Genomic DNA, 26,023 nt, shown 5'->3' on the forward strand with positions numbered 1-26,023 from the left:
CTTCTTTTTTTTTGCCAGCTTTCTGGTTTCTAAAAGTCCTTGTAAGGCAGGGTACTCACTGCGAGGGGGCAGTCTTTTGATAAAAAACGAAAGCAACACAAAGACAAACATGTTCACTCACAAGTAAGGACAATAATGAGTGACTGTTTAACCCATATTAATATCCTATAAAAAGGATGCATGCATAAACAGGGAGAACATGACATTTCGACAAAGAAATACAGCAAATATTTATTTAAACTTCTTGGTGTAAGAAAACAGTTCAAACAGCAACTTTGCAGCCCATTCCAACTTCATATGTAATTTTCTTTCCATTAGCTGCAAGATGAAAACTTCTACCTAAAAATCCCTCCAAAGTGATGGTGAGGAGAAAATATATGTATACATTTTCATAGTTTAGAAAGCTTTACTTAATTGCTGGTCTTTTTTAAAGCACTACAATGGATTATTTTAATCTTTTATTAGAAAAAAAAACATTTTGATCTGTTCTTTGATGCATTTCCAATGCAAGGTTAGGATACGGGATAACAGGTCTAAAAACCTCTAACTATCTGTCTCCCTACCAGAACACTCCCTTTCTTTCTAGGGAATTCCAATGCTTTCCAAGGTCATAACTGAAATTTTGTAACTCTAGTGAGTTCTAGGTCTGTCCTGAAATCTTCTAACAATAGGTTATGCCACCAAAACCTCCTAAGAGGCATAATTATACATTGGGACTTAAAATGACTTCAGTGCAGAGGAGTAACATTTGTACTTTGACTTCCCCCAGCATGACAAGGCCCCTCACTCTATCTCTATGATTAAGCCTAACCAGCCTCAAGGGTGTAACTATGTAATAAAAGTTGGTTGGGACACTCTAAGGGTGGTGGCTGATGGACCTACAGTAACTCAACCCAAGCGCTTTCATTAGGTTTTTATATTTTCCCAAAATTAGCTCAAATATATATTTATTGAATGCCTTCCTATTGTTAACAACGCAAGAGAACCATAATACACTGATATTTATATTTGTAGATGCTAGAGAGATACATTTTAGTCCATTACATATATAGGGCCCAAAAACATTAATGTATAAAAAATAACAGCCAATTCCGAAGCCAAAATCAATATATCATGCATCCCTAGATGTACAATTTCAATTTCATCCATCCATCCAGAAAAATATAATTATGCTGCATTTTAAACATAGCATAGCATATTTTTTCTTGTAAACTTTCTGGTAAACTTGGATATATATTTTATTGCATGTTGCTTATCCCAAGAAATCTGTTTCACCTTTAAATCTGCAACTTTCCCTACCTCCCTCTGTGCTCTGTTTAAAAACATTTATGAACCTCTTTACTAACATAAAGATGCCAGAATCTAAATTTCCAGATATGTAGAAGCTCTATGGCCTGATTCTGTCTATACAATAAGAAAACGTGTGTTAATTTTAACCTGTAACTGGGAGTCATGGTCCTCTGAGAAGCCAATCTTTTTTCCCCATTAAAGAACATTTAAACTATATTTTCTCAAGCTTCTTGCTTTATAATACTAACTTGTATAAACTTACACTCTGTTGCCATTTTTAGCTGAAAAAGCTCCGTATGTCTAATGAACAGATATTTCGGTGGCATGATCTCTAATTTTTTAACCTACCCATCTCCTAACTTTTACCTAAACATTGAAGTAGTTGCTGGTTAATATTCATTGAGTGCTACTGTGCGTCTCTTCTCCAACAACGTCTGTACAAGGTGAAATGCGACTGCACTGAGTTAGCTGCACCCAACCTCAGTTGCGGTCAGTTAAAGTAAATGAGCAGAAAGGGGGGGAAAAAGCGGAAATTATTGGTGGGGGCATGTCCACACCAGTCCTTCAGAAAGTTACGCCTGTGCCCAGCATTATTGAGGACTTATTCTCAGCAGAACCTTTTGGTTAATACCCAATAATTCATGTCCGTAGGTGAAAGTCAGAATACAGATGAACTAGGAAGCCAAGAGCTTCCCAGTTCACAGCTTTAAAACTTCCCAGTACTCTGTAGACATGAATCAGTCTGTTTTTGTCATGCTCTATCATCACTCTTAACGAGGATGCAAAGATGCTTCAACTCCTCCACTTGCATCAGAGACTGACCTTAACCTGCAGGGAGCAATTTGTCGATGAACATAGTATAAATCTGTTGTTTTTACTCCCTTGAAAACAATGGATTTATACCATGTCTTAATGATCATGTGTCTTTCTATATTATCTTTATTCCTTCTTAAAAATGAATCTGAAAACTATCTACTCTTCCAAATGTATACTCAGGATGTCTATTTGGTATGCATCAGAAACCAACATGACAATTATTCTTTAAATAAAGCCTAAATAGTGTCTGTCTATCTCAGTTGCCTAATCCCAGTCTATTTTAATGAATTTGAATTAGAAGGAGTTGCATTGTCAGTGACAGCTATTATATTGAACCAGAAGCATTCATTAAAATGAACGAGTTTAGCTTATACATTTGACAAGTCCTCACAATGTTTATTGAGTATCTGTCCCCTTACAATGCTGTGCCACAATAGTGTCACAATGCATATAGGCTTTTTTTATCCAGTGTGAATTAATTAACATAAGCTTTTATATCGCTTCAAAAATCTAAACTCACAGATTGTGCTTGACTGAAATAATACAATATGCTGTCGTGGTTAAAATCCAGCGAGAAGTTTATAATGCTGATCCACAGTGTAAACTGTCCTGCACATAACTAAATGTAAATACATGAATCTGTTATATACTCAGAATTGAAGTGCTCTTTGGATGTAGAGAAGCTTTTTGTCAGAATTAAAAAGGATCTCTTCAAGTTATTCCAGAAAACTGATATAAAGGTTAAAAATCAAGGGCTTCAAAAGAACTGGCTGCCTCATTAGTGAGATAGAGCCATTGAGTGGTGGGGTCTTTTTCCATAAATAACTGAAGAAATATCCCTGTACACCCTTTGTAAACATTTATCAATACATTAAAAAATTGTGCCAATTTCTCGCTGGGGAGAAGCCATAACTGGGCAAACTGCCAGTCCTATTTATTGATGAGGTCAAACCATGATCGGTTCTGTTATGTTGGCATGGCAAACATCCTCTGCTGACAGATCATACAACCACTTAGACAAATGTAAAGTCACACAGTTCAAGTGGAGACAAATTGAATGAGTGAGAAAATGCATAATAACAAGAATTATTAAAGCGATGTAGGAGGGAGCATTTGATCTCATACAGCAAGTATGAAAAAGGAAGAGAGCAGGAGATTTTCTGTAAACAGGCAGTTTTATAATTTGACATTTAGACTCAACTTCAGTTCTTCACTCTTTCTGCCTGTGTATTTTTCTCTTCTGCTGAAATGTCATATTAACATATTTCTAAATGATAGCCTTGAAAATTGTGATAATGTGTAATTAACCCTCAAGCCGAACTCAGCGGATATATTCTACATGCTGTTAGAATTAATTTTATATCCATAAACAACTCATTATATAGGCAGGTTAATGTCGGAATAATGGATAATCAGGAGTTTTTAAATACTAGAACTAGGGTATTTTTTTAGCATTTATTTTGTTAACACTAAAGTTAAAGTGCACATAAATGTTTACATTTTCTCCACATAGCAACTTTTAGTAGGTGATTTTCCCTCCATTAACTTCAGGATGAAAATTCAGATACATTTTTTAAGTTCTGCCATTAAAAAAGGCCCAAAGAGTCAGTGAGGAGGAAATATTGGTATAAAATAAAAATAAAAATGTTCATAGTTTTAAAAGCTTTTGTGATCTTTGTATTTTTTCATGCACCATTCTGGATGGCTCTAAATGGTCAATGCAACCTCATTTAGATAACTGTATGGTACAACAGATTCGTTTATTTATATTTTGTTTGTTTTAGATATGTTGATTTTTAATTATGCTCTTAGTAAACAAACAATTGAGAAAAAATAAAAGAGGAAAATAAAATAAAATAGAACAATACTGACAATTCGGTCGGTTTTGGGGGTTTCAGACATTTTTAGAAGAAATGTTTTTCAGACACCTTGAATCAATACTCCTATCATGACATTAACTGTTTTAGAATAATAACATTGCACGAACCAAATCAATGTAGTGTTTATTTTTATCATACTTCTGGAAACCCAATAGTAGAAATTCAGAAATATTCATTGGTATGGTTGTACAGCCATGCATTGATGTTTAATTTAAATGTTTGTTTGTTTTTTGTTGGAAGAGAGAGTGATTTAATTCCCTAAGCAACAACAAAACAAAAACAAACTCATTTTACTTATTGGGGAATAGACAAAAGAATTGTTAATCTTTTTGACAAAAATAACTTTAGAAATTTCATGGCCATCTATCCTTCTCTGTGTTTCTTCCACTCCTTGCTTTCCAGTGCAGTCCAGTTCTGCTTAAGGTTTGGTTTTTTATATAGATGAAATCAAGTTTTCTTCAAACACTCTTTGACACACTATAAAAACCATGATGGATTTATACCATGGTGAGCTAGCCACATAAGCATTGCAAATAAAAATCCCCAAACGTTAACTTAATTAGAGTCTTGTCCATTAAATGTCAAAATGTCTTGATATCTGGCAAATTTTATTCTGGCTGTCACAGTTTTCTTGCATAGGTAAATATTTCCTCTCTGCACACCTCATATTAAATTGGAACCTACCCAGTATTTCTTTATTTTTATCTGTTTATTTTTTTAATAAAGTCATGAATTTCCACATCAAAAGTAGCAAAACCCTTCTCTAGGTCCTATGATGACATTCAAGGGTTTTTAGAGACTTCTTTAAGTACCTAACAATCTTTGCTCAGGGCAACATTGAATAAGAATATGTGAAGATGTTGGACTTCATTTTGAATTGTCTCTACTTATAGACTATTTTGCAATTGACTGATCTAATGTTTTTGAGATCTATTTAAATCCCGTATACATAGGCTGCTACAATCTTCTTTCTGGAGGCCTAAGACCTGCGGTCTTTTTCTTTCTTAGACAATGAGTTTGACCTTTGAGCAAGACTTGTAATAATGTTATGCTTAGGTTTTAGTGAAACATTTATTTAAAAGCTACCAAAGTTAAATAGCTTAATACATTTAATCCCTCTGTTCAGTGTCTCAGTGATATTATTGATAGTCATCTAAGCTATTTTAGGAATTATCAGTTAGTATTTGAGTAATTTCCTGAGGAAATATTTAGGATATTCCCCCGCTGTGTCCCATAATTCCTGCACCAACTAGGTGTTAAAAACCTCAAGGTTATGATAAAAGTGAGAACAAAAAAAGGATCATTACTGCATGAGTGCTATTGCTAATAGGAAAGAAGTTTCTGTGCCTGTGTACTCAGATAAAAAGGGAAAAAAAACAAAGCAGTAGTTTAACAATCAACGTAAACTCACAATATAATCTGTTTATTCTGAGGTTAGAAGCAAAAACCTTTTTAAGATGGACGACACCAACTGTAGGAAGAAAGGCTCTTTATCTTGTTGAGACGGGATGGCTACAGGCACCCATTAAATGTAATCATGGTGGCATGGCAGCAAATAATTGGAACACAGAATGTGTGAACATTTCAGCAGCAGCTCAAAGTGGGGAAAACCCATTCATCAAAATGCAAAGTGAAAGTATTGCTAATATCTGTTTAACTTTCTGCAGGGGTGTGAATTTACTAGCACAATCACATTAAAGAGAATGTTTCTACATTTCTAATGATGCAACGTTTACTCCTAATCTTAAACATTTGATATCAATCTTAAAGGTGGGATCCATTATAAAATCTTTAATGAGTTAAGTTGTGTGCCTCTTACCGGTTATTTCTTTTTTTTGTTTTCTAAAGGGAGTTTGATTCTTGTTTAAAACATAGATGGATGTACAATACAAACAAGTTAAAAGCAATAAAAGTAATGCTTCATGATAACGAATTTGTTACCCTGTAAACATTCTTAGACGTATGCTCTTAGAGCCTATTGGAGTTTGATATTGATAAACTGAAATGCAAACAGTATTTTTCAGTTATTCACAAACAATAAACTTTTATATATCGTATTTTCAACTAATATTTATATTTGTCATGTTAATTCCAGCATAATTATTGCCAGTAGGGTATCAAACGCTGCTTACATTCACAGACATGATTTTTGCATTGTTATTGCAATGAATTCTCTTGATTAATTAACTTTTCAAAGTTGGAAAAACATCCTGCTCTCTTCCTAATCATTAGATTTTCAAACTCTGGCTGGACTGCTTCTGAAGGTTGTTATTACAGTACTTACAGTCAGAGAAGAAACTGTAGTAAAATTAAATACTAGATTTAACTTAATCTTGGTTGTAACAATGCATGTTGTACCACATTTTGTATTTTGCATAAAAGCAGAAAAATCCCATCTCAATGCCATCGGTTAAAGCACATTTCTCACATGTTTGCTTCATTGATTGTGGCTTGCTACTAATGGAATTTTCTTCAACTTTAACTTTCTACTTTCCACTCTGTAAAGCTAAATTTGTCAAGTACATGGCTTAGAGTTGCCTGGTCACCAGATGTTTTTAATAGATGTTTGGATCGCTGCAGCTCCTCCAGAGTTACTATAGCCCTCTAGGCCAGTTGCTTAGCATGTAAGTAAGTGTAGGTGTATACTCATATTTAGATTACATTTGTTCCTTATTCTTTCCATTTTTATGAGATGTTGTTATCACATAGAAGTGTTTGTAATTCAACCTTTTTTAACCTCCCAACAATGTTATCCCTTATCTTAATGATGATCCACGACCTGTTGGTGAATTCTGCAGACTTATACAATCGGTTTAATTTAGAGGTATAGATGGAACTGAATGCAAATTAATGACACTTTTATATTTCTGTTTGTGTAAAAATAATAGATTATTTACATATCACTTCACAAGTATGTGCTAATTTCTTTTGGCTTGTTATATTAAATCTATGGTAATATGTAATTTGATAAACCTTTGAAGAGCTTAGTGTTTTATTTTGCAATGAACTGCACTTTTTTCATAAATCAAATTTCTCTCACCAGACCTGTTTAGCTCTTTAACCTGTAAAACAAATATCACAGACCAACATAAATAGGGGAAGGCAAGTGGCTGAGTCACCAGATATCAGAGAGGTATGTGAAATTAAGAGAAAGATGGATCAAGTCACTTACTGTTATGAGAGGTGACTGTTTCTATTCCAGTGTCTCCTGCTCACTGCATCACAGGGTGATATCCAGCACATTCCTCTATCAGCACAGCGGCAGTCATCCCAAAGGACAGCTGAGAGATTGACTTCATTGCATGAATGCGCTTCCCTCATTCAGGCATCCTTTTCACACTTTTCTTGCACATTGTTTAGGGGAAAATGGAATCTTGGCACGCAATAAAGGGTGCAATTTTAATACTAAACAAACCGCTTTGTCTTTGGTATTGACTGCTTTGTTCATGCTGTATTGTACAGGCACAGGCCTCTGCCTTGTATCAGAGCGGCCAGAGTAATTCATCACAGCATGCATTTTATAATATATATTTATCTTCTGTGCTTCAGAATGTTATTACATTTACTCCGAGTAATATGGGTCTGGACAGGAAGGAGAAGCAACAAAAACCTGAGTGAATGCACTGAAATGGGATTTGAGTCCACGCTGTAATAATACAGGACATTTTCACTACGACTCAATAACTGAGGTGCCACAGTCATCATGTTTTCATAAAAGAAGTGGGATGTCTCTAAAAGAAACATTTAATTCACACTTTTCCTTCTGAAGAGCATCACTTGCTGTAGGACGATATATAAATCTTAAATTGAAAAGAAGAAGAAAATCTTTGCTTACAAAAACGAGTTTTTTAACATCAAGTTTTAATTTTAAAAGTAGAATATAACCTGAAAATAAAATTAACCAATTATTCAGGTAACTTAGCTTAGACAGTTTTAATATACGGTATAAGTCCTATCCTTTGTAAACATGCTGTTATATTTTTAATACTTATTCAAATATCTTCTAAATTTACCAAAAACAATTAGATAAACGTAGCCTTTATCCACACTTTAAAATGTGGAAACTCAATTTCCTGTGAGAAATCTAAGAAGCTCCAAGGGAATGAGCAAAAATAACTGTGAATATTTTTTACCTCTCTATGGACAGTTACGGTTCCCTTTCTCAATGGCTTTTTGTTTACCTGTGTTTCTGAACAGGTGACCTGGTGTCCAGAGCCATGCATTTCCTTCAGCCACTGTACACGAAGAATCACAGCAATGGGACGCCACTCCACCACAAAAGCTGCATGATTCACTGGTCGCCTGAAGCGATCTACACACTGTGCTACTTTATGCACTGTCCTCACATGGAGTGGGAAAACCCCAACGTTGAGCCCTCCAAGGTTACCTTACAAACAGAAAGGTGAGACCCAATCTGGATTAAATGCTGGTTTTCCTTTGAAAACTGAAAGAAAAGTTACAGTATATGGCAAGAGAAAAATCAAAAATAGACTGGAGGCATTTGTTATTCCGCTAACTGCCTCAAATCAAAATAGACATTTACAGCTTTGGCAGTCACTGTACTGTAAGTCTGACACTGTGTTCAACTCCATTACATTTAAAGGTCAAATGATGCATGACCTTATAAATATGCTGACTGCTATTAGACTCATTAGATGGAACCAAGGGCAGCAGTGATCATACCAATTTATTCAGGGGTCACTTTTAGTTTGTGTCTTGGGTTTGAGACACTAAAAAAGAATTGACACCCTTAAAAACTTTGAATATATTTGATCAAGCCTTGAAGGATAATTCTACAAAACGTACATTATTGAAACCATATGGCAAGCTTCCAGGTAAGGTTATGGCTTGCCACATTTATTCATTTTTTTTATTTGTGGCATCAGAGGCTTTGTGAAGATATTATTTCTAAACACTATTTGAATCATAAAAGGCTATTAAAATTACTGTTCTTCCAAAGGGTTTCTGACTGTTAAATGGAAGCAAATCTGCTTTTTTTTTATTTCTATCATTATCTAAAATACTATGTACAGATACTACAATAATTAATACTAGCCTTGATTGATTTACTTTCAGGCTGTAAATCACGGCAATAAGAACTGCTTAATAGGAAAAGCTGCCAAAAAATGTAATTTTAATACCGAAAGAATCCTTAAAAGCAGTATCACAGAAGAGAACTAGAAAACTGTGTCTGGCTTTCATTTGTTCTTTGTACTCTTTTATATTGCCATCCTCTTTGAGGAAGTCAAAGATATTGCCTTTTTACTGTTCTCTGGGTCAGAAATAAAGAAACCATTTATGAAAACTGTAACGATGGGCAGATATTTTCGACAGCTGTCCACAATTTGGTCTCTTTTTTCTTTTTTCCGTTCCTGCTCCAGCTTACCGGCACAGCTCCATCAGGACTGGGAGGATCATTCTGCTGCAATTGTACATCTCTGCAGACATGTCTTTTTATTGTGTTTCTGGTCCCCTGAGCTGTACTCTAAAATGGCACACCAAGTGTTTTGATCAGTAACTGAGCTTTATATGAGTACACTGTCAATGTGCTGGATATTAAAGTGGGCTTTATGGGATATACTTTGGCTTGTTGAAGAAATTGCTCTTTTGGGAGTCTTTTTTTTATTTTAAATGACATCAGGACTAGATTAGGTTTCCATTGGAATTAATTCACACCTCATCCCTCAAGTGAAAAGTGCACAAGAGTACTTAGATATTTTACAGTTTGAACACATGAAACACATTTTCTGCTGATTTTATGAGGTGTTTTTCTTTTTGTCCCCCCTTTCCCCTTCAGTATTCTGCAGAAAACCCTTTTCAGTTTCCTTCGGTTGAGAATTAGCCTGACATTCTTCTAGGGCTCCAGTTCAGCCTTTTTCATTTGCATTGGACCAGTTTATCAGCTAATGTGGGTCCCAGGTGTCCAGTCTGTGTTGGCTCAGTTTCCTGCCCTTCCAAATATTGAATTTAACACTTTGTTATAGACATACTTAAGCAGAATGTTGGAAAAGAAAACGTTTTAAGAGAAAACAGAGAGCTGCTTGTGCAATGAAGTTTTTAATCAAACTTTTTCATCTTTCCATCAACTGCCTTCAGTGCCGTCGACAAAGTTCCCATTCGTCTTTCCATCTCCCACCTTCCACTTCCATCTCCCTCCTTCACCATCACATCACCACTCATGGACAAAGCACTAAGATACTTTGACTTCCCCACTCTACGTTTTTGTGTAACTTTCACGTTGTATATTCCTAACCTTCTGTGTTGCTTTAAGAGTGTCTATGAAACCCGTAGAATCATGGCTGTAGCCATATGCATCAAGGTGAGTTCAGGCATTAGTTTTGATGCTATAGGTCTGACCAACCAGGACTCTAAACTTAATTAGTATTATCCTGCTTAGAGTTCCTAGGAGATCTATTTGGTTGGGCGAATAAGATTCGGCTGGTCGGCTGGTCTCCTACCACCTACCATCAGACAAAAGAGAAGTAACATATTAATCATTAAATTCCCAGAAACAAGATCTCTTAAAAACAAATAAAGTAAAAAACTATGATTACAGTAGGTTGTTAATATGTTGAGATGTTTTCATATAAAGAGCTTGAAAAGAAATTGTCCTAAAGCTCTACTGTTAACTTCACATGACTAGTTATTAGGTTTAATCTCACCTCCTGCATTTCACTGGGGTTAATGCCATCTCAGGGTGACTTTTTATCTGTGTAGAAGAATTCTATTCTTGCTAGATATACACATTTAATATTAAATATAAGCTGATTCATGGATGCTGTTCCAGTTTTGTATTTATGTATATTGGTTTGTTCTTTTTTGTGTGATAAAACAACAGGATTAAGCAGGTGTAAAATATCTATATAAAGATTTTTTTTAAGTTGATATCCCATCAACAGAGCAAATTAAGCTTAAAAGGGATATTCAGAAATCGAAAGTTTCAATGAGTTTGAACAGAAACCGATATTTGTAGTGTGTTAATTTTTCCTTTGTTGATGGGTTCAATTCAGTCTTTTTGGAATGCACAGTTAAGAACATAATGCAGCAAAGCTACTGTAAGAAAAATCTAGGGTTCTAGAGTTTCCAGCTCCTCTAGTACAGCCAGAGTTTCAGAGGTTGACCTAGAATTGTTTACAAAAAAAAAAAAAAAAAAACTCCTGGTCTTAAGTGCAGATATACTGCATATACTTCATATGTACAGTGTATTCGTTTGCCATTCCATCCATTTTCTGTCACACTTATCCCAAGCGGGGTCGCAAGGGGTGCTAGTGCCAATCTCCAGCTGTCTACAGGCAAGAGGCCGGATACACCCTGGACAGGTCACCATCGCAGGGCAACACAGAGACAAATAGGACAAACAACCACACCAAAGGAGAATTTAGTGAAGCTCATTAACCTAACAGTCATGTTTTTAGACTGTGGGACGTAGCCAGAGTACATTGCGGAGGCTCGGGGATTTCCTCAGGGCCGTCTCTTATCTGCTCTGGGGGGTTGGGTCTTTGGCTTCTCACACCACTATTGAGCATCTTTCCTATGGATAAACTTTACATGCACAAGTGCACTCTCACAAACAACTACAGGTGCTTAGTTCCAGGTATTTAGAGATTTACTTCCTTATAGAAAGCCCATATTTTTATCTTCAGCTACAACAATTTACATGTCAGACTAAATAATACTACATATACTTCAGAGATGATATCAAGGTTTTACTTTATTGTATCTGTTATACTATATCCATTGGTAGTGCTGTTATTTTTACATCTCTCTTTGCAGGTGATGAAGCAGACTGAAGATGTTTTGTCATTGTTATATCATTTCATCTTTTCTCCTTTTTCTTGTTCTTTCTTTCCTGTTCTACTTTCCCATTGCAGTGTCCATATAATCTGAAATACTCCCTGCATGAATTTTAATAAAGCTATTTACATACATAAATCAAGCAGAACACTATGGTAAAAGCGCTACTCCTCCACTTGTACAAGTAAAATCTGACATTGCCAGACACTGGACACTGGAAAAAAAAAAAAACTGAATAAGCATCTTGCAACAGGGAAATGAGCATTACCATTTATAAAGAGCAACAGTGATCAAGAAGATAGACAGTGTAGGAGAAAAGGAAAACCAGTTAAAAGTCATGGTGCAAAAGGCATTGATACGGAAAGGTTCAGTGCAGTACAACGTAAATATGGTGCAAAATGCTGTACATTGAGTTGTGTTCTAGTTAAAATGATTATAAAAGTTTCAACCACGTTGGTAGTGCAAAATAATGCTGTGAGTGTGATGCATAGTGCAGTTTAGAGTTTAACAGATTAACAGTCTGATGGCAGCGGGGAAAAAGCTGTTGCAGAACCACCGGATCCTGCAGCGAATGTGGCGAAGCCTCTTCCTAGAGGGCAGCATGGAGAACAGTCCATGGTGGGGGTGAAAGGGGTTGCTGATGATGAGATGGGATGAAATGTCCTTAATGGCGGGAAGAGGAGCCCCAATGATCCTCTTAGCTGTCCTTGCCAATCTTCCCACATTCTTCCAGTCTGAGGCGCTGCAGCATCCATACCACACAGCGAGACAGCTGGTCAGAACGCTCTCTATTGTGCTTCTGTTGATGGTCGTGAGGATGGGCGAGGGCAGGGGGGTCTCTTCATTCTCTGCTAGAAGTACAAGCAGTCTGTGCTCTTTTGACCAGTGAGGTGGTGTTTACAGTCCAGTTAAGGTTGTCTCTGATGTACACCCCCAGGAATTTGGTGCTGCTGACTACCTCTACAGCTGAGCTGTTGATGAGCAGTGGAGTGTGGTTAGGCCGGTTCTTCCTGAAGTCGATGATGATCTCCTTCATCTTCTCCACGTCTCCATGTCAGCAAAACTGCATTATTTGTTTTACTATCAAATAAAATTTGCCATGCCAATTTTCTTTTTTGCTCTTAAAATGTTTTGACAAACTAAGACATAACAGATATATAGAATCAGTCAAATAAATACTGCAGCTGTGTTGACAACAGCAGAAGAGCTTACCTACTAAATATACTATTTGACCTGGTATCGATCGTATGATAGCCCCACTTTCTTCAATCTGCCCTACTGCAGCCTTGGCTGCTATGTGGTTTACCACAATCAGCCGATGAATATGTATGAGAATGGGCAGGATAACTGATTGTACTGTTTGAAGTATTATGGACTTTCCCTGTCCTTGCCCAAGTGCCATTGCATATTAAAAAATAGGTATATCATGAGAGCCATTCAAAAGAAGGCAGAGGGTCAAGAATAGAAGATATTTAATTTATTCATTGTTTTAGTTACTGTGCTGTATACATTTATAAGAACAAACCTCCAGTGGGTAATGTTGGACATTTCTTATTATAAGTGACATTTACAATGTGTTTTAAAAAAATCCTATATATTAAAGAACACTTTATAGCTTCATGGCCTAGCTAGGTTGTTTTATTCTTTTCCTTTCCTTTTTATTGGGATGTTAAATTAAACTCTAATGGTAGAGTCTTCATTCTTGCCCTGTGACAACAAAGGAAGACAGAGAAGTTGTCACAGTTGACTTTGTTGAACAGCCACATATAGGAGCTGTTTATTTAAACCAAACGTTCCTAATGATTTGGAGTAAAGCTGGAGCTCATTTGAGTTTTGGGACCATAGTCTTTTGCCTAATCCGGCCTAGACCGTGGTTTTCGTCTGTACAGCAGTCTGCCTTTAACCTTCTTCCACACTCTCTCATGCTTTCCAGGAAAAGCCCCGGTGACTGGATCAACTGTTTGATGGATTTCTCCTGCCCTTGTCTGAGAGCCAATATACATTTAAGAAAATATCGCTGCTCCTTGGGTTTACCTTCAGCTGGCAGTGGGATCTCATAAATAATGTATGCTGCCATGCAGCAGCTCCACACATCATGTTTGCAAAGAGCACTATAAAACCGATAAGAAGAAATGACATATGACTCATAAAATGTATTATAAATGGTTCTGCATAAATGTTATTGTTTCGAGATTGTATATGGTTGGCATAATAGAAACTCTTGTGTTATACTGCATTGGTACTTAAAAAAATGATGGCAAAAAAAGAAAACTGTCACTTTTAATGAATTAAAAGCATAGTAAGCAGATTTTTGATCCTGCATTTTGCTTTTTTTCATTGCAAAAAATGTTTGTTACATGGTAAGATTCCCCTCAGATTTTCTTCATTTCAGTGTGTCTCTGCTTTCTGCAAACATTTCTCAAGCATCCACTGCACTGCACAAAATATCTTATGCAAAATTCTGTGTGAGGCAGATTTTCCAAGTCAGGGTTGAGGTACAAATAGTTCTCTGCCTGACTGAAGTTCAGTGATTCTGTGATGTTCAGAATAAATGTGCTTCTATCTCCTCCTACAGGCCGTTCATGGTGCTGCCGCCACTGATGGAGTGGGTGCGAGTGGCTGTTGTCCATACTGAGCACAGGCGAAGCTTCTCTGTAGACAGCGATGATGTCCGGCAGGCTGCCAGGCTGCTGCTGCCTGGAGTCGACTGTGAGCCACGCCAGCTCCGGTAGGGCTGTGAAATGTTTCCCCTCATTTAGGCTTTAGAGTATGCTTGTAAATCGGCCTCTGTTTTTCCCATTTCCGACACAAATATAATTTGCCATATTTGTAATTTCTCAGAAAAAATCTTCTACATTCACAACAATGTCATCAGGTTTTTTTCAGGCAATATATCACACAAAGAAGACATTACTCCTACTCTTAAGGTCACACTAATAATCTGTGTGCATGCTTTGCCCTTCAGAACGGATGATTGCTTCTGTGCCTCAAGGAAATTAGATGCTGCCTCTACTGAGGCAAAGTTCCTGCAGGACTTGGGCTTCCGTATGCTCAGCTGTGGACGTACAGACCTGGTAAAGCAGGCCGTCAACCTGCTTGGGCCAGATGGAATCAACAGCATGAATGAGCAGGTTAGAGGCACAGTCAACATATTAAATAATGCAGAACCTAGTGGACCTGCACTCAAGTGCACACACACAAACACATGTTGTGTCACACTGTCATTGTTGGGACTTTCTATTGACTTCTATTCATATTGCATTTATTTCTATGGCATAACCCTAACCATTGCCAACACACACCTAAACCTAAACATATTTCACATTATAGTCCTAAACCTACACCCAACCCCAAGGAGGGAAGATCTCCTCATGCAGAACAGTTGTTAGTCCCCACAAGTACCTATAAGTCCCCAAAATGTAGCATATTTCTAGGAAATTGTCCCCACAGGGTAACAGAAACATTGCCACACACACTTAGCCTGTGGAAAGACATGTTTTGTTGGCTTTTAAACTGCGGCTGCTTCACCCTGTGAGCAAAAGGCAGCAGCACATATTAAATCTTTCTCTGGCTTCTTTTTTCCTGCAGCCCTCCTGCCAAGCCACTCTGCATTATATCATGACTACTGACCTCCTGAACAGTAAATCATCTGGGTATTACTTCAAGTGAAACTCAGGAGTTTCCATGAGAAAATTAAACATACAACCCTATGGTCTTAGTGGAAACTTTTAAAAACAAGACTCTTAAGCTCATTAATTCTCTGGGATTTCCCACCAACTGTAGGTGACCCTGAGGAAATATTGATGCCTGCAGTATTGAGTGAAGGTTAAGAAACAAAATCCATAACAGTATCTGCACAAAAGCTATAAGCCTGGGGGGGTTAAGGATGCAGTTTAGACCAGATCAGAATGTGAATTTCTGCTGTTTTTTTTTTTTTTTAAAGAGTCATCTATTGTTATTTGCATGACTTCCTAATCTGGAGACATACCAGAAAGATGAAATATTTATAAATAGAACTCATGTCTCATATTGTTTTCTGTGCTTGTGAAGGGGATGACCCCGCTGATGTATGCATGTGTCCGTGGAGACGAGGCCATGGTGCAAATGCTGCTTGATGCAGGAGCAGACATTAATAGTGAGGTGAGTGCTTACAAGTAGCATCCCATTTAATTGTGATTCAAGAAGTGTAGGTCAGCACTTTAAGAATACTCAAATACAGATAAGGGATGTCCCTGTTAGAATGTTTTTGTTCCAATTCAAGTCGGTTGGGATAAACGACTTGAAAGAAAAGATAACCCTATGTTTAATCAGCATTACATCCTCTACAGTATCATTTTGAATGTATCCCACTATCTTACTCACAAATGATGCCCGAGATGCTATGGCATTCATTTTTCTTGACAGCAACAGATTCCGATGCCTGTAAGTAATTCTAAATATTACTAAAAAGATTTATTCAGTTCAGTTATTCTCAGTCATGTGTTTATTCCTGATGATTTAATGATTATGGCTTGCAGCTAATGAAAGTTTAGCTCCTCATAATGTTTGAATTAAAAACTAACCCAGACTTGGATTTTTAAAATGCTTATTTTTGATTTGCGGGCATGTAACTGCCTAGGCAACCACGGAAGACTACTTTGCACCCTCAAAAAATAGATTACACAGAAAAATGTTTTTTTCTTTTCTTTTGAAAAGTTTTTTTTTCCACTAAGGGTTGTTTTTTGTTCAAGTTTGAGTTGATGGAGTAAAATTTTGACTCAATATGACTATTTTTATGGATAAACAATTACTTGAATCTTAATAATATTTTATTCAGTTTCATTAAATTGTAATCAGACCAATTTCTTCTGTTAGCCATGAAAGGTAACAGGTAAAGAATTGACAGTTCATAAAGTGCTGTGTGCAAACATATTAACTGAAGGTTAAGTGGAAGAAAAGATTATCAAAAAAAAAAGATGGGGATAACACATAATTTAAAGTAAAGTAAGATAGTAAGTTAAAGTAAATTAAACTGCATAAATTGCAAATAGCTTAAAGTGAGTGATACTTAAACTCTTCTTCTGTTGATGATCTGATTATTGGCTAACTTTAGTTTTTAAATGACTTACCGAAGATTTGACGTGCAATTATTTTCAGTTTGGTACAAGTTAATCATGTTTGAAAAAAACAATGCTTATTAGTGTGAAACCACACTAACAGGCAGGGCACTGCAACATCTTTATGAAAGGCAAAAACGCTGTTTGATTATCAGGGAAAGCTCAGATTAAAGTAATCAGAATAATAATATAATGGTAGATATGACAATGTAAAGGAAATAATAAGAGAGTTTTTTTAGGTTGATAAATAAGAAAATTAGATGATTTATGACTCCTAATGATATCACTAATCAGCATAAAATGTGTGGCATAAATTTGGAGAAAACAATATACATTCACTCATCCTCTCCTGTTCTCTCCTGTTGTCTTGTTATCGAAAGTGGGAATCATGAGGTCACCCAAACTGTCAATATGACAACACATGCATTTAGAGTCAGAACTGTGGCTCAAAGGCTTGCTGCTGAGTCATGCTTTGTCTCTGTCAGTGCATGAAAGGATCATCTTTGCAAAAAAATAAAAAATACATTTGTCATGGTGTGTAGAGATTCTAGATTCTTGACCGAATTCATCCAGTTATTGCCTCATGATCCTGATCTTTACAGCATTTCTACATCCCATTAAGCATTCTGCCAGATCTGCTTTTCAGTCCATTGCATTTAAAACAAGTTTCAGATTTGTTTCATGCATTCATATTTACCACTAACAGCAGCTCATGGATATTATGATTTAATCGCAGTTTATTTACTTCACTATTCTATATTTTTATAGGACATAATTCAAGTCAACTAAGTGCTAAATTGAATAACAACATATCAGTGCTTAGATTCTCTACTGTGATCGCCAAATGTACAAATAAGTACAAACATTCAATACAGACAAAAATCAGATATTTAAAGACCTAAAATGACATTAAAATGCCTACTGTGTCCATTCTCTTGACTGCCCCAGTTGTGCTGTCCCACATAAGTTTTTGTGTTGTTGTTATTATTCCAATGGACAATTCTGGTGTGGATAATATGGTTTCATTGAAGCAGTACAGCTCACTGAATAGAACAGCAACTGCAGCAATTTTTTTTTTATCAATTATTAAAGAATTGCATTGATTTTCTGAGGTTGTAAAAAAGTACATGGTTGTTTTTTTTGTATGAACACACTGCACTTCAGCCTGTGCTTCTCCTAATATATGTTTATATTTTGTATGTGTTAGCATGAGTAGAGTTATAATAAAATCAAATTAAAATCCAATCTATTTGGATCCTTGTGGGTCTAAACAGAGCTGGAATAGCATCTGGCAAACAAACAATCTCCATCTGATCCTAGGACTCTCTGTCACAGCCTGATGCCAGACACCAGATCCATATTTTGATAAGTCGGAGTTCTGGTGCCTAAAATATTGTCACAAAATTGAAGTTGGATTGTTAAATGTTACGGATGATTACTTTATTGAAGACGAAACAAATATAGTGATCAGAAGAGGGTAACTTAGAGAAGTAATTTGTTAACTTACAGATTAATGATTTGGGGCAGTAGGCCTACATCAAATGTACAGAATAATTTGTATGTTACCAGTTAACCTTAAAATGGTAGGGATAGTAAAAAAGTATTTGGAAAAAATTAGATAGACGTTACATTTTTTTTTTCTCCCAAATACAAGCCAAGTTGTTTTCAACTCTGAGTATTTGGTGTTTATTGTGGTTGAAAGACAAATTAATTAAGGAGTAATTAAAAAGAAATCAAAGGTTCTTGATCTAATTTTTTTTTTTTTTTATAGGCTGTTATTTTTTAATTTTCTTGTTGTATTCAGAATGCAGAAAAGTAAAACCACAGTCTTAGGTAATGTTTATAATACTTGACTACACAACTGGCTTTATCTATAACTTAGCACTTATTTATGTATGTCTCTGCTGTTTCATCATTTACTGACTTTTACCCATATTTATTTCACCTTAATTCCTTTTATCGACTTACTTAAACAGTTTGACAAAATGTATCTCTTTGTATTGTGTTCATTGGTAACCCCTTTAAAGGTGTGAACAAAAGGCTAACATTGAACTAATTTTTTGTAAAAATAAAAAGTTTCAGTTACTCTCATTTCTAGATTCTCAAGATGTAGAAAAAAACATGTATTTACATTAAAATTCTGTGTCAAAACCTTTACATAAAACTACAGTTTTGCTTTTCCTTTAAAACAAAAATAATATTTATTATCCTGTGCAGAAAATAACTTAGCAGTGGTGATAATTATTTTAATATTCACCTTATATTAATATTACTTTTTTTTTTATTCCCCTAAATTATCTAGAGATCCAGTTTAATAAGTGCAATTGTCTTCTCTGCAGACAAAATTATTGTTCAACCCTTCGGTTTAAATTAGCTTTTTTTCCATGCAAGTAATTTACAGGTGAGTGTTAGACAGCTGTAGAAGTGACAAAAGGATTCTGAAAATAATTTATCAAAGGAAAAGCAAAAAGAACAACAATAGAGCCACTCTTGTGGTTTAAATTAAAGGATTGTGTCATACTGTATAGCCTGAACTGTACCATGTTCAATGCTGACCTACAGGCTGAGCTAATATAAACATGTATTAAGATTTTTTTTCTCCTTCAAGTAAAAACTTATTTGGGTTTTCTTATATTTTCAAAGTCATTATGTCAGTGTTCTAATTAATTTAATTACTTTTTAACAATGTTTACTAATCAATGTGGAGGGAATTATATTTACATATATTTCATTTGGTCAACCTTCCTAAAGAAATTAATTTAGAGTCCACAAACTAAGAGCAAGTCAGAGTAAAGCCATTAAAAAAAAAGACCATTGACACAGATCAATCCATTGTGTTCATTAGAAAGTAAACATGGAGGGCAGGATGTCCTCTGCAGCCCCAGGGTTTCTACTTAATCGCTCATGTTTCTCCTGTTGTTTCCTGTCCTGCCTCTATCCTCTCCTCCCTGTGGCTGCTTGTTTGGTGCTCTGTTCTCCATGAAGTAGTTTTAATGGCTTGGTATTTCTCTCCCCCAACCCCACCCACCCCTTAACCCTTTCTGCCTGTCCATCCAACCCTCCTGTGTCCCTTCCCCAGGTGCCAAACACATTGCACAAGCACCCCTCAGTCTTTCCCGAAACGCGGCAGGCGACAACTCTCACATTCGCTGTGTTACACGGACATGTGCCTGTGGTGCAGGTAGTGACACATTCACCTGTGACTCTTTCATCATTATCCTTTTGTTTTGCTTCAGCTCCTGGTCGGTCATTACTGTCATTTTCTACCATCAAATCATCTAAAATCATCTAAAATATTTCTCCTGTTTTGTCCTTATTTTCAAACAAAATATTCAGGAACTGTTTCTTTTTTATTTACAACTAAAAGCCTATTGTATTTAAAAAAAAAAAAAAAAAAAGGCATTTACATAGTCACTCCAATCCAGAACGTTCCTCTGCCAGTTTTGAATTTACTCAAATGGTTTCGGGCCACATTTAGGAAATGGAAAGTGGAAACTCAGCAGCCTAATTAGTATTGAACTCATTTAACTAATTCACTTTGCCTTAAGTAGACTGTCATTTAGATTAAAGCATTATTAAAGAGTAATGGAAATTATTCCAAGCATGTGTAATTTGGCATTGGAGTGCATCAAATACAGGAAACAATCAAATTTAAAAGGTTATTTCTAAGTAAAGTTCTAAAGTGTAATTTGGTTGCAGTTTTGTAAAACGTATTATAAATATATTATATTTTCCAATAATACATTCATATTTTCCTTGTTAACTGAAACTCTCTGTTCCAACACAGAAATACATTACTATCTGTTAATGTCAAACGTTATTTAGCCTATATAATAAAAGATGAATAAATGTTCAACGTGCATTTGTTGTCAACTCCTTTTTCCATAAAACCACAAATCAAAAGCTGCACAACTGGCTTCCTTAAAGGGTTGCTTGAATAATATTAAAAAGTTGCTTGATTAATAAACAGTCTGCTTACATGCTATTTAATCGCTAAATAACTGGAGCTGTTCTGTGAAGGTGTCTTTTTTTTTTAAGAGAACAATATTGGCAAAATTGCAGCTGCAGTATTAAAACACCAAGGTTGATTTACATTGGCCCTAAAAGAGCTGCAGAAATCCATTGCTCAGGTGGCCATTTTATCTTACATGACAACTGTTTTTTGAGTATCAACAAAATTAATCTTTTAGGAAATGACATGGTAGTAGATATGGATTCCCATAGGGTATTTTGAAGACACAGAAAACTGTTCTTCATTCACTTAGCAAATCTATTCTCTGGGGATGGTGAAAAGAAAAATACTTAAAGCCTGATTGATGATTTGAATGCAGCAAAGATGTATAAGATTGTCCAATTATCTTCGATTGAAATCTTTTTGGGCTAAATGCAAAATTGTGTTCTTGTGAAAAAAAATAATGCAAGAAATCTGCCTGAACTCACCATTTTCACTGTGAAACAGTATGGTGATGGCAGTATCATGCTGGGGATTTTTTTTTTTTCAATCTTGCTGTCCAAGGCTTATGGGAAGATGGAAGGAGCTAAACAGAAATTAACCTGTGAGAGGCTGCTTTAAGACAAGAGACTTGATGTACACCATCTATCGAAACTGCACCTTGAATTGTTAAGAACAAAGCATCCATTATTTGCCTAGTCAAACTCCAAACCTTGAATTTCATTTAGAATCTTGACTTGGCATTTGAATTAAGATAAGGTAGGTTTATTTATACAGCACATTTCAATGGCAAGACAATAATAGTACATGAAAAGAAAAAAAGGCACATTGCATTGGCATAAAGGCAACATAATACACATAATAAAAATGAATAATTTGAATAAGACGGTTATATTAAAAAAAGATACAATGATTGAGGAAAAACAAAATAAAGGAAAGTTGGCTTAAAACTTAATAAATATTCTTCTTTTGATAGTACGGTCAAAGGCCACTTGAAATACAATTTTTTTATTTTTTGAATGCTGGTGAAGATTCTCAGTCATTCAGCTCATAGTCAGTCCCAAAAAGCTAAAAATGTAAAAAAAACAAACAAACACTTGACTTTGTTTTCCGACTTTGAAGACGTTTCACTCCCCATCCATGAAGTTTTCTCAATTCAAAATGTCTGGAACTCAACGCAAATCCAGACATTTTGAATTAAGAAAGCTTCCTGAATAGAAAGTGAATCGTTTTCAAACTTGGAAAACAAAGTCCATTGGTTTGTTTTTTAACTTTTTTTATTATGCAGTTTTCTATTAATTTATTCCAGATCATAGGAACCTAAAAGATTCTTCTACATGTTTGGTTCTACTACTGGGTGTGCAAAGTAGATTTGAGCCAGAACAACTGATCTGATTTAAGCAGATGCTGTCCAAAAGGGCTTTAGCTATTATGCCAATAAAAGTTAGCAAACACTTCAGTCATCACATTAGTTAAGCTGGTAAAGACATACTCCCAAAAGCAATACATACTTTTGATATATTGATTGTGAAATGTATCCAAAACCCATATACCTTTATTCTTTCAGTTTACAGGCGTGTACTACTTTGAGTTGGTCTGCCTTGTAAAAACCTGATAAAATACATTTTATTTTTCGGGTATAAAAAATCAACCTATGAAATTGTACTTATCTATGATCCCTGTCTTCTCAGTTTGCTCTCCTACCATACTTGTGTTTATCCATCTGCAGCTACTGCTGGATGCCAAAGCTAATGTGGAGGGTTCCCTGCAGGATGGGATGGAGAACTATACAGAGACCCCGCTGCAGCTGGCAGCCGCTGCAGGTACAGACACACAGCGGCAATCTCAGACTTCTCTCTAGATGTACTGCTTCACACTGATAACAGCGTGAGGCTTTCTATATGTAGCCCAACACAACACCTGATTGTCAGTGTGGTCACTGGCTACGCTCCCAGTGAGAATGAATTTGATAGAGGGGCAGAAAAAAAAAAATTGCTTTCATAAAGTGTGTCTGGTAGCTTCATCAGTGTTTTTTTCCTTTGCAGGTAACTTTGAGCTGGTGAGTTTGCTGCTGGAGCGGGGTGCCGATCCCATGGTGGGAACCATGTACCGTAACGGGATTTCCACTGCCCCACAAGGAGACATGAACTCCTACAGCCTTGCTGCTGCTCATGGACACAGGTAGCCAACAGATATATTAATGCTCAGTCAGCAGACATACATTAAACGCAGATTAGCTCACACATTCATACTCTATTCAAAATGTATCTGTATATTATGCACAAATAGACAAAACCATAACATCTTACCCCAAAACTAAAGCACTACATTTCTTAACTGATTTGATTTTTGTTTCATTTTTTTTTTAATTTTTTTTATTTTTTATATATATACATGAACTCAACCTTAATTTTGTTGTCAGTCTTCAATTTTGGTTTTATTTTTGCAAAAAAAGTATTTCCACCTAATTAAAATATAAAATTATAAAAGGCCTACCTCTATGTGCTATATCTTGACTGAACTATAGTTCTTTTTTTTTTGTACCAATGTTTACATTTGATCACTGCTGCACTTTATGAAATGGAAATATTAATTTCACTGTTAAGCTGCTGCTCATTTACTCTCTGAAAGCTGTACAAAACAAAATTTCGTTTTGTTTTCACTCTGTGTATACAAAATGACAACAAAAGTTGTCCAAGTCTATTTTCCATTACGGCAGTGTTGTTTTTGACAGCCATCTTGATTTGAGCATTTAGGACGAAAACTATTAGTCTTAGTTCAATTTAAGTCATTACTATAAGTGATTTTTTTCCTCAAAAAGGAGGAATATTCAGAGGAATAATGAGAGTCTTTCCATAATTTATGTATGGCAAGCATTTGTTAATCTCACAAACCTACAGTTTACCTGCTTATGCTGTCATCCACATGTATGTATTCTATTTTTTGGAATAAAAACATATTTCATGCGTCAGTTATATATTTTTTGCATCAAATTGTTGTTTCATTTCAGTTAAAAATCTAAGGTTTAGATTATTAGATCTCAGCAAGTGGAAGTAAGCCTATTTCTAAATGAGGGATGCTTAAATGCAATTTAAGTTCTGCAATTCTTTTTAGTATGTAAGCATTAAGTGCAGGCTGTCAAATCATGTGGTGTTATAGTCATTTTCAAAACTACCCAGTACCCAACCATCTCAAGAATCCATAAAAATAAAATATTTATTAAAATAAATGACATAGATCCAAAATCTATCCATCCTTTTTCTGTCACGCTTGATCCCTTTTGGGGTCATGGTGGGGCTGGTGCCTATCTCCAGCTGTCTTCGAGCGAAATGCCGGGTACACCCTGGACAGGTCGCCAGTCCATTGCAGCGCAATACAGAGACAAACAGGACAAACAAGCATTCATGCACACCTAAGGAGAATTTAGAGATGCCAATCAACCTAACAGTCATGTTTCTGGACTGTGGGAGGAAGCCAGAGTACCCGGAGAGAACCCACACATGCTCAGGGAGAACATGCACACTCCATGTAGAAAGACCTGGGCCGGGAATCAAACCCGGAACCTTCTTGCTGTAATGCAGCAGTGCTATGCACTGTATCACTGAGCAGCCCAGATCCACAATCTAGATCATTTGAATTTACTAGTGGTCAAGTATTATGGAACTAAATCCCCCTTTTTCATCTATAATTTTCGTGACCACAATAAGAAAATGTCATTTCAGGATCCTACTTTTAAAACACAGAAAGAAACCCTCATTTTGTTTCTGTTGTGAAACTCTGGATTTCTGTTTCCCTATCCCACAATCATAATTCTTCCATAGCTCTTTGTACTATATCTTAGCTTGTTTGAAGACAAAACTGTAACTGGAAAAGAAAACTGGAACTTTCAAGCACATCATGTCACTCTGGTAGTAGTCTTTCACATACAACTCAGTGACTGTTAATTTTTAATGTGTCCATTTTATCTATTTACATAGTTTCTATAATAATTTTAAATAAACAGATTAATATGATAATAATTTTTTCCTTGATAAAACAGTTTTTGAGGTTTTATGATGTGTACAATATGCTTTCTCTTTTTGTGTTTTGTGGCTTACAGAAACGTGTTTCGAAGGTTGTTATCTCATTCGGATAAAGGAAAAGGTGATGTTTTGTCATTGGAAGAGATTCTGGCTGAAGGTTCAGAACTAGAAAGTAGAAGTTCATCTCAGGTTGATCTAATCAGAAGTGGGAAGGCCAAACTTAAAGCTCTCAAAGAAGCTATGTACCACAGTGCCGAACATGGACACGTTGACATCACCATAGATATTCGAAGCCTTGGTGGGTTTTCATTTCGTATGTTTTTTTTTTTTTGTTTGTTTGTTTTTTTTTTTTTTTGTATAATCTACCACATATATGTCATCTATGTGCAGAAACCTTCCTTATATCCTTCATGTTTTTCTTATTTGCTTCTCAGGGGTCCCATGGACACTACATACTTGGCTTGAGTCTCTGCGTACATGTTTTCAGCAGCACCGCCGACCTTTGATCCAAGGTCTACTGAAAGAATTCAGCTGCATTGAGGAAGAGGAGTACACCGAGGAGCTCATCACACATGGCCTTCCTCTGATGTTTCAAATCCTTAGGGCCAGCAAGGTACTTCAGAAGTTGCTGACTTTCAGATTTCTCTTAGGTTTCAGTTATTCAATGGCATTCAAAATGTTTTTGTATTTTTATTTCTGTATAAATATCATTATTTTTCCTTCAACATAGTTTCTCTATAATATACTTTTTTATTTAAATATATTTGCTTTGCTGTCTCTACTTTATCTCCTTTCCACCCTCCATCATTAGATTCAATGAGCCACCTTTTAAATCTGATCCCTTTTCTATTGGTAAAAAACTATGATCATCATGGTAGTAGATATTTTAGGTGAGGGTTAATATTAAAAAGACAACTCCCCTCTAATCAACTTTTCTTCTGATAAATTATAAACACAAATATCTTATACTGCATTCTACATGTCCTGCCTACTATTTTGACAATTTTCTACACACTTGCTGCAGTCATGCTTTTGTGTCTAAAGCCACCAGTTTGGCTCCTTTCTAATGTTTAATGAGTTTACTGTGTCTGATTTTAACTCTCTGAAATAAGCAGTATATCTAAATGGCGGGCTAACCTCTTCTGTAACTCTGTTTTTTTTTTTTTTTTTGCC

At 35.8% G+C, this 26,023-nt stretch overlaps 1 protein-coding gene across 2 annotated transcripts in view; it reads left to right on the top strand.

Moving 5' to 3' along the window:
- Window positions 1-26,023, top strand: part of btbd11b (BTB (POZ) domain containing 11b) — a 112,562-nt gene that overhangs the window by 83,148 nt on the left and 3,391 nt on the right. The window contains exons 3-11 of one of the 2 annotated variants that reach the window (XM_038305565.1): window positions 8,184-8,388; window positions 14,356-14,508; window positions 14,746-14,911; window positions 15,831-15,920; window positions 19,956-20,057; window positions 22,558-22,651; window positions 22,874-23,009; window positions 24,928-25,148; window positions 25,285-25,463. In XM_038305565.1, coding sequence (XP_038161493.1) covers window positions 8,184-8,388; window positions 14,356-14,508; window positions 14,746-14,911; window positions 15,831-15,920; window positions 19,956-20,057; window positions 22,558-22,651; window positions 22,874-23,009; window positions 24,928-25,148; window positions 25,285-25,463 — 1,346 coding nt within the window. The remainder of the gene's footprint in view (window positions 1-8,183; window positions 8,389-14,355; window positions 14,509-14,745; window positions 14,912-15,830; window positions 15,921-19,955; window positions 20,058-22,557; window positions 22,652-22,873; window positions 23,010-24,927; window positions 25,149-25,284; window positions 25,464-26,023) is intronic. The other variant, XM_038305566.1, reaches the window with a different exon arrangement.

The sequence above is a fragment of the Cyprinodon tularosa genome, unplaced genomic scaffold (assembly GCF_016077235.1).
Source record: "Cyprinodon tularosa strain WSP-4 unplaced genomic scaffold, ASM1607723v1 ctg56, whole genome shotgun sequence".
Classification (NCBI taxonomy): domain Eukaryota; kingdom Metazoa; phylum Chordata; class Actinopteri; order Cyprinodontiformes; family Cyprinodontidae; genus Cyprinodon; species Cyprinodon tularosa.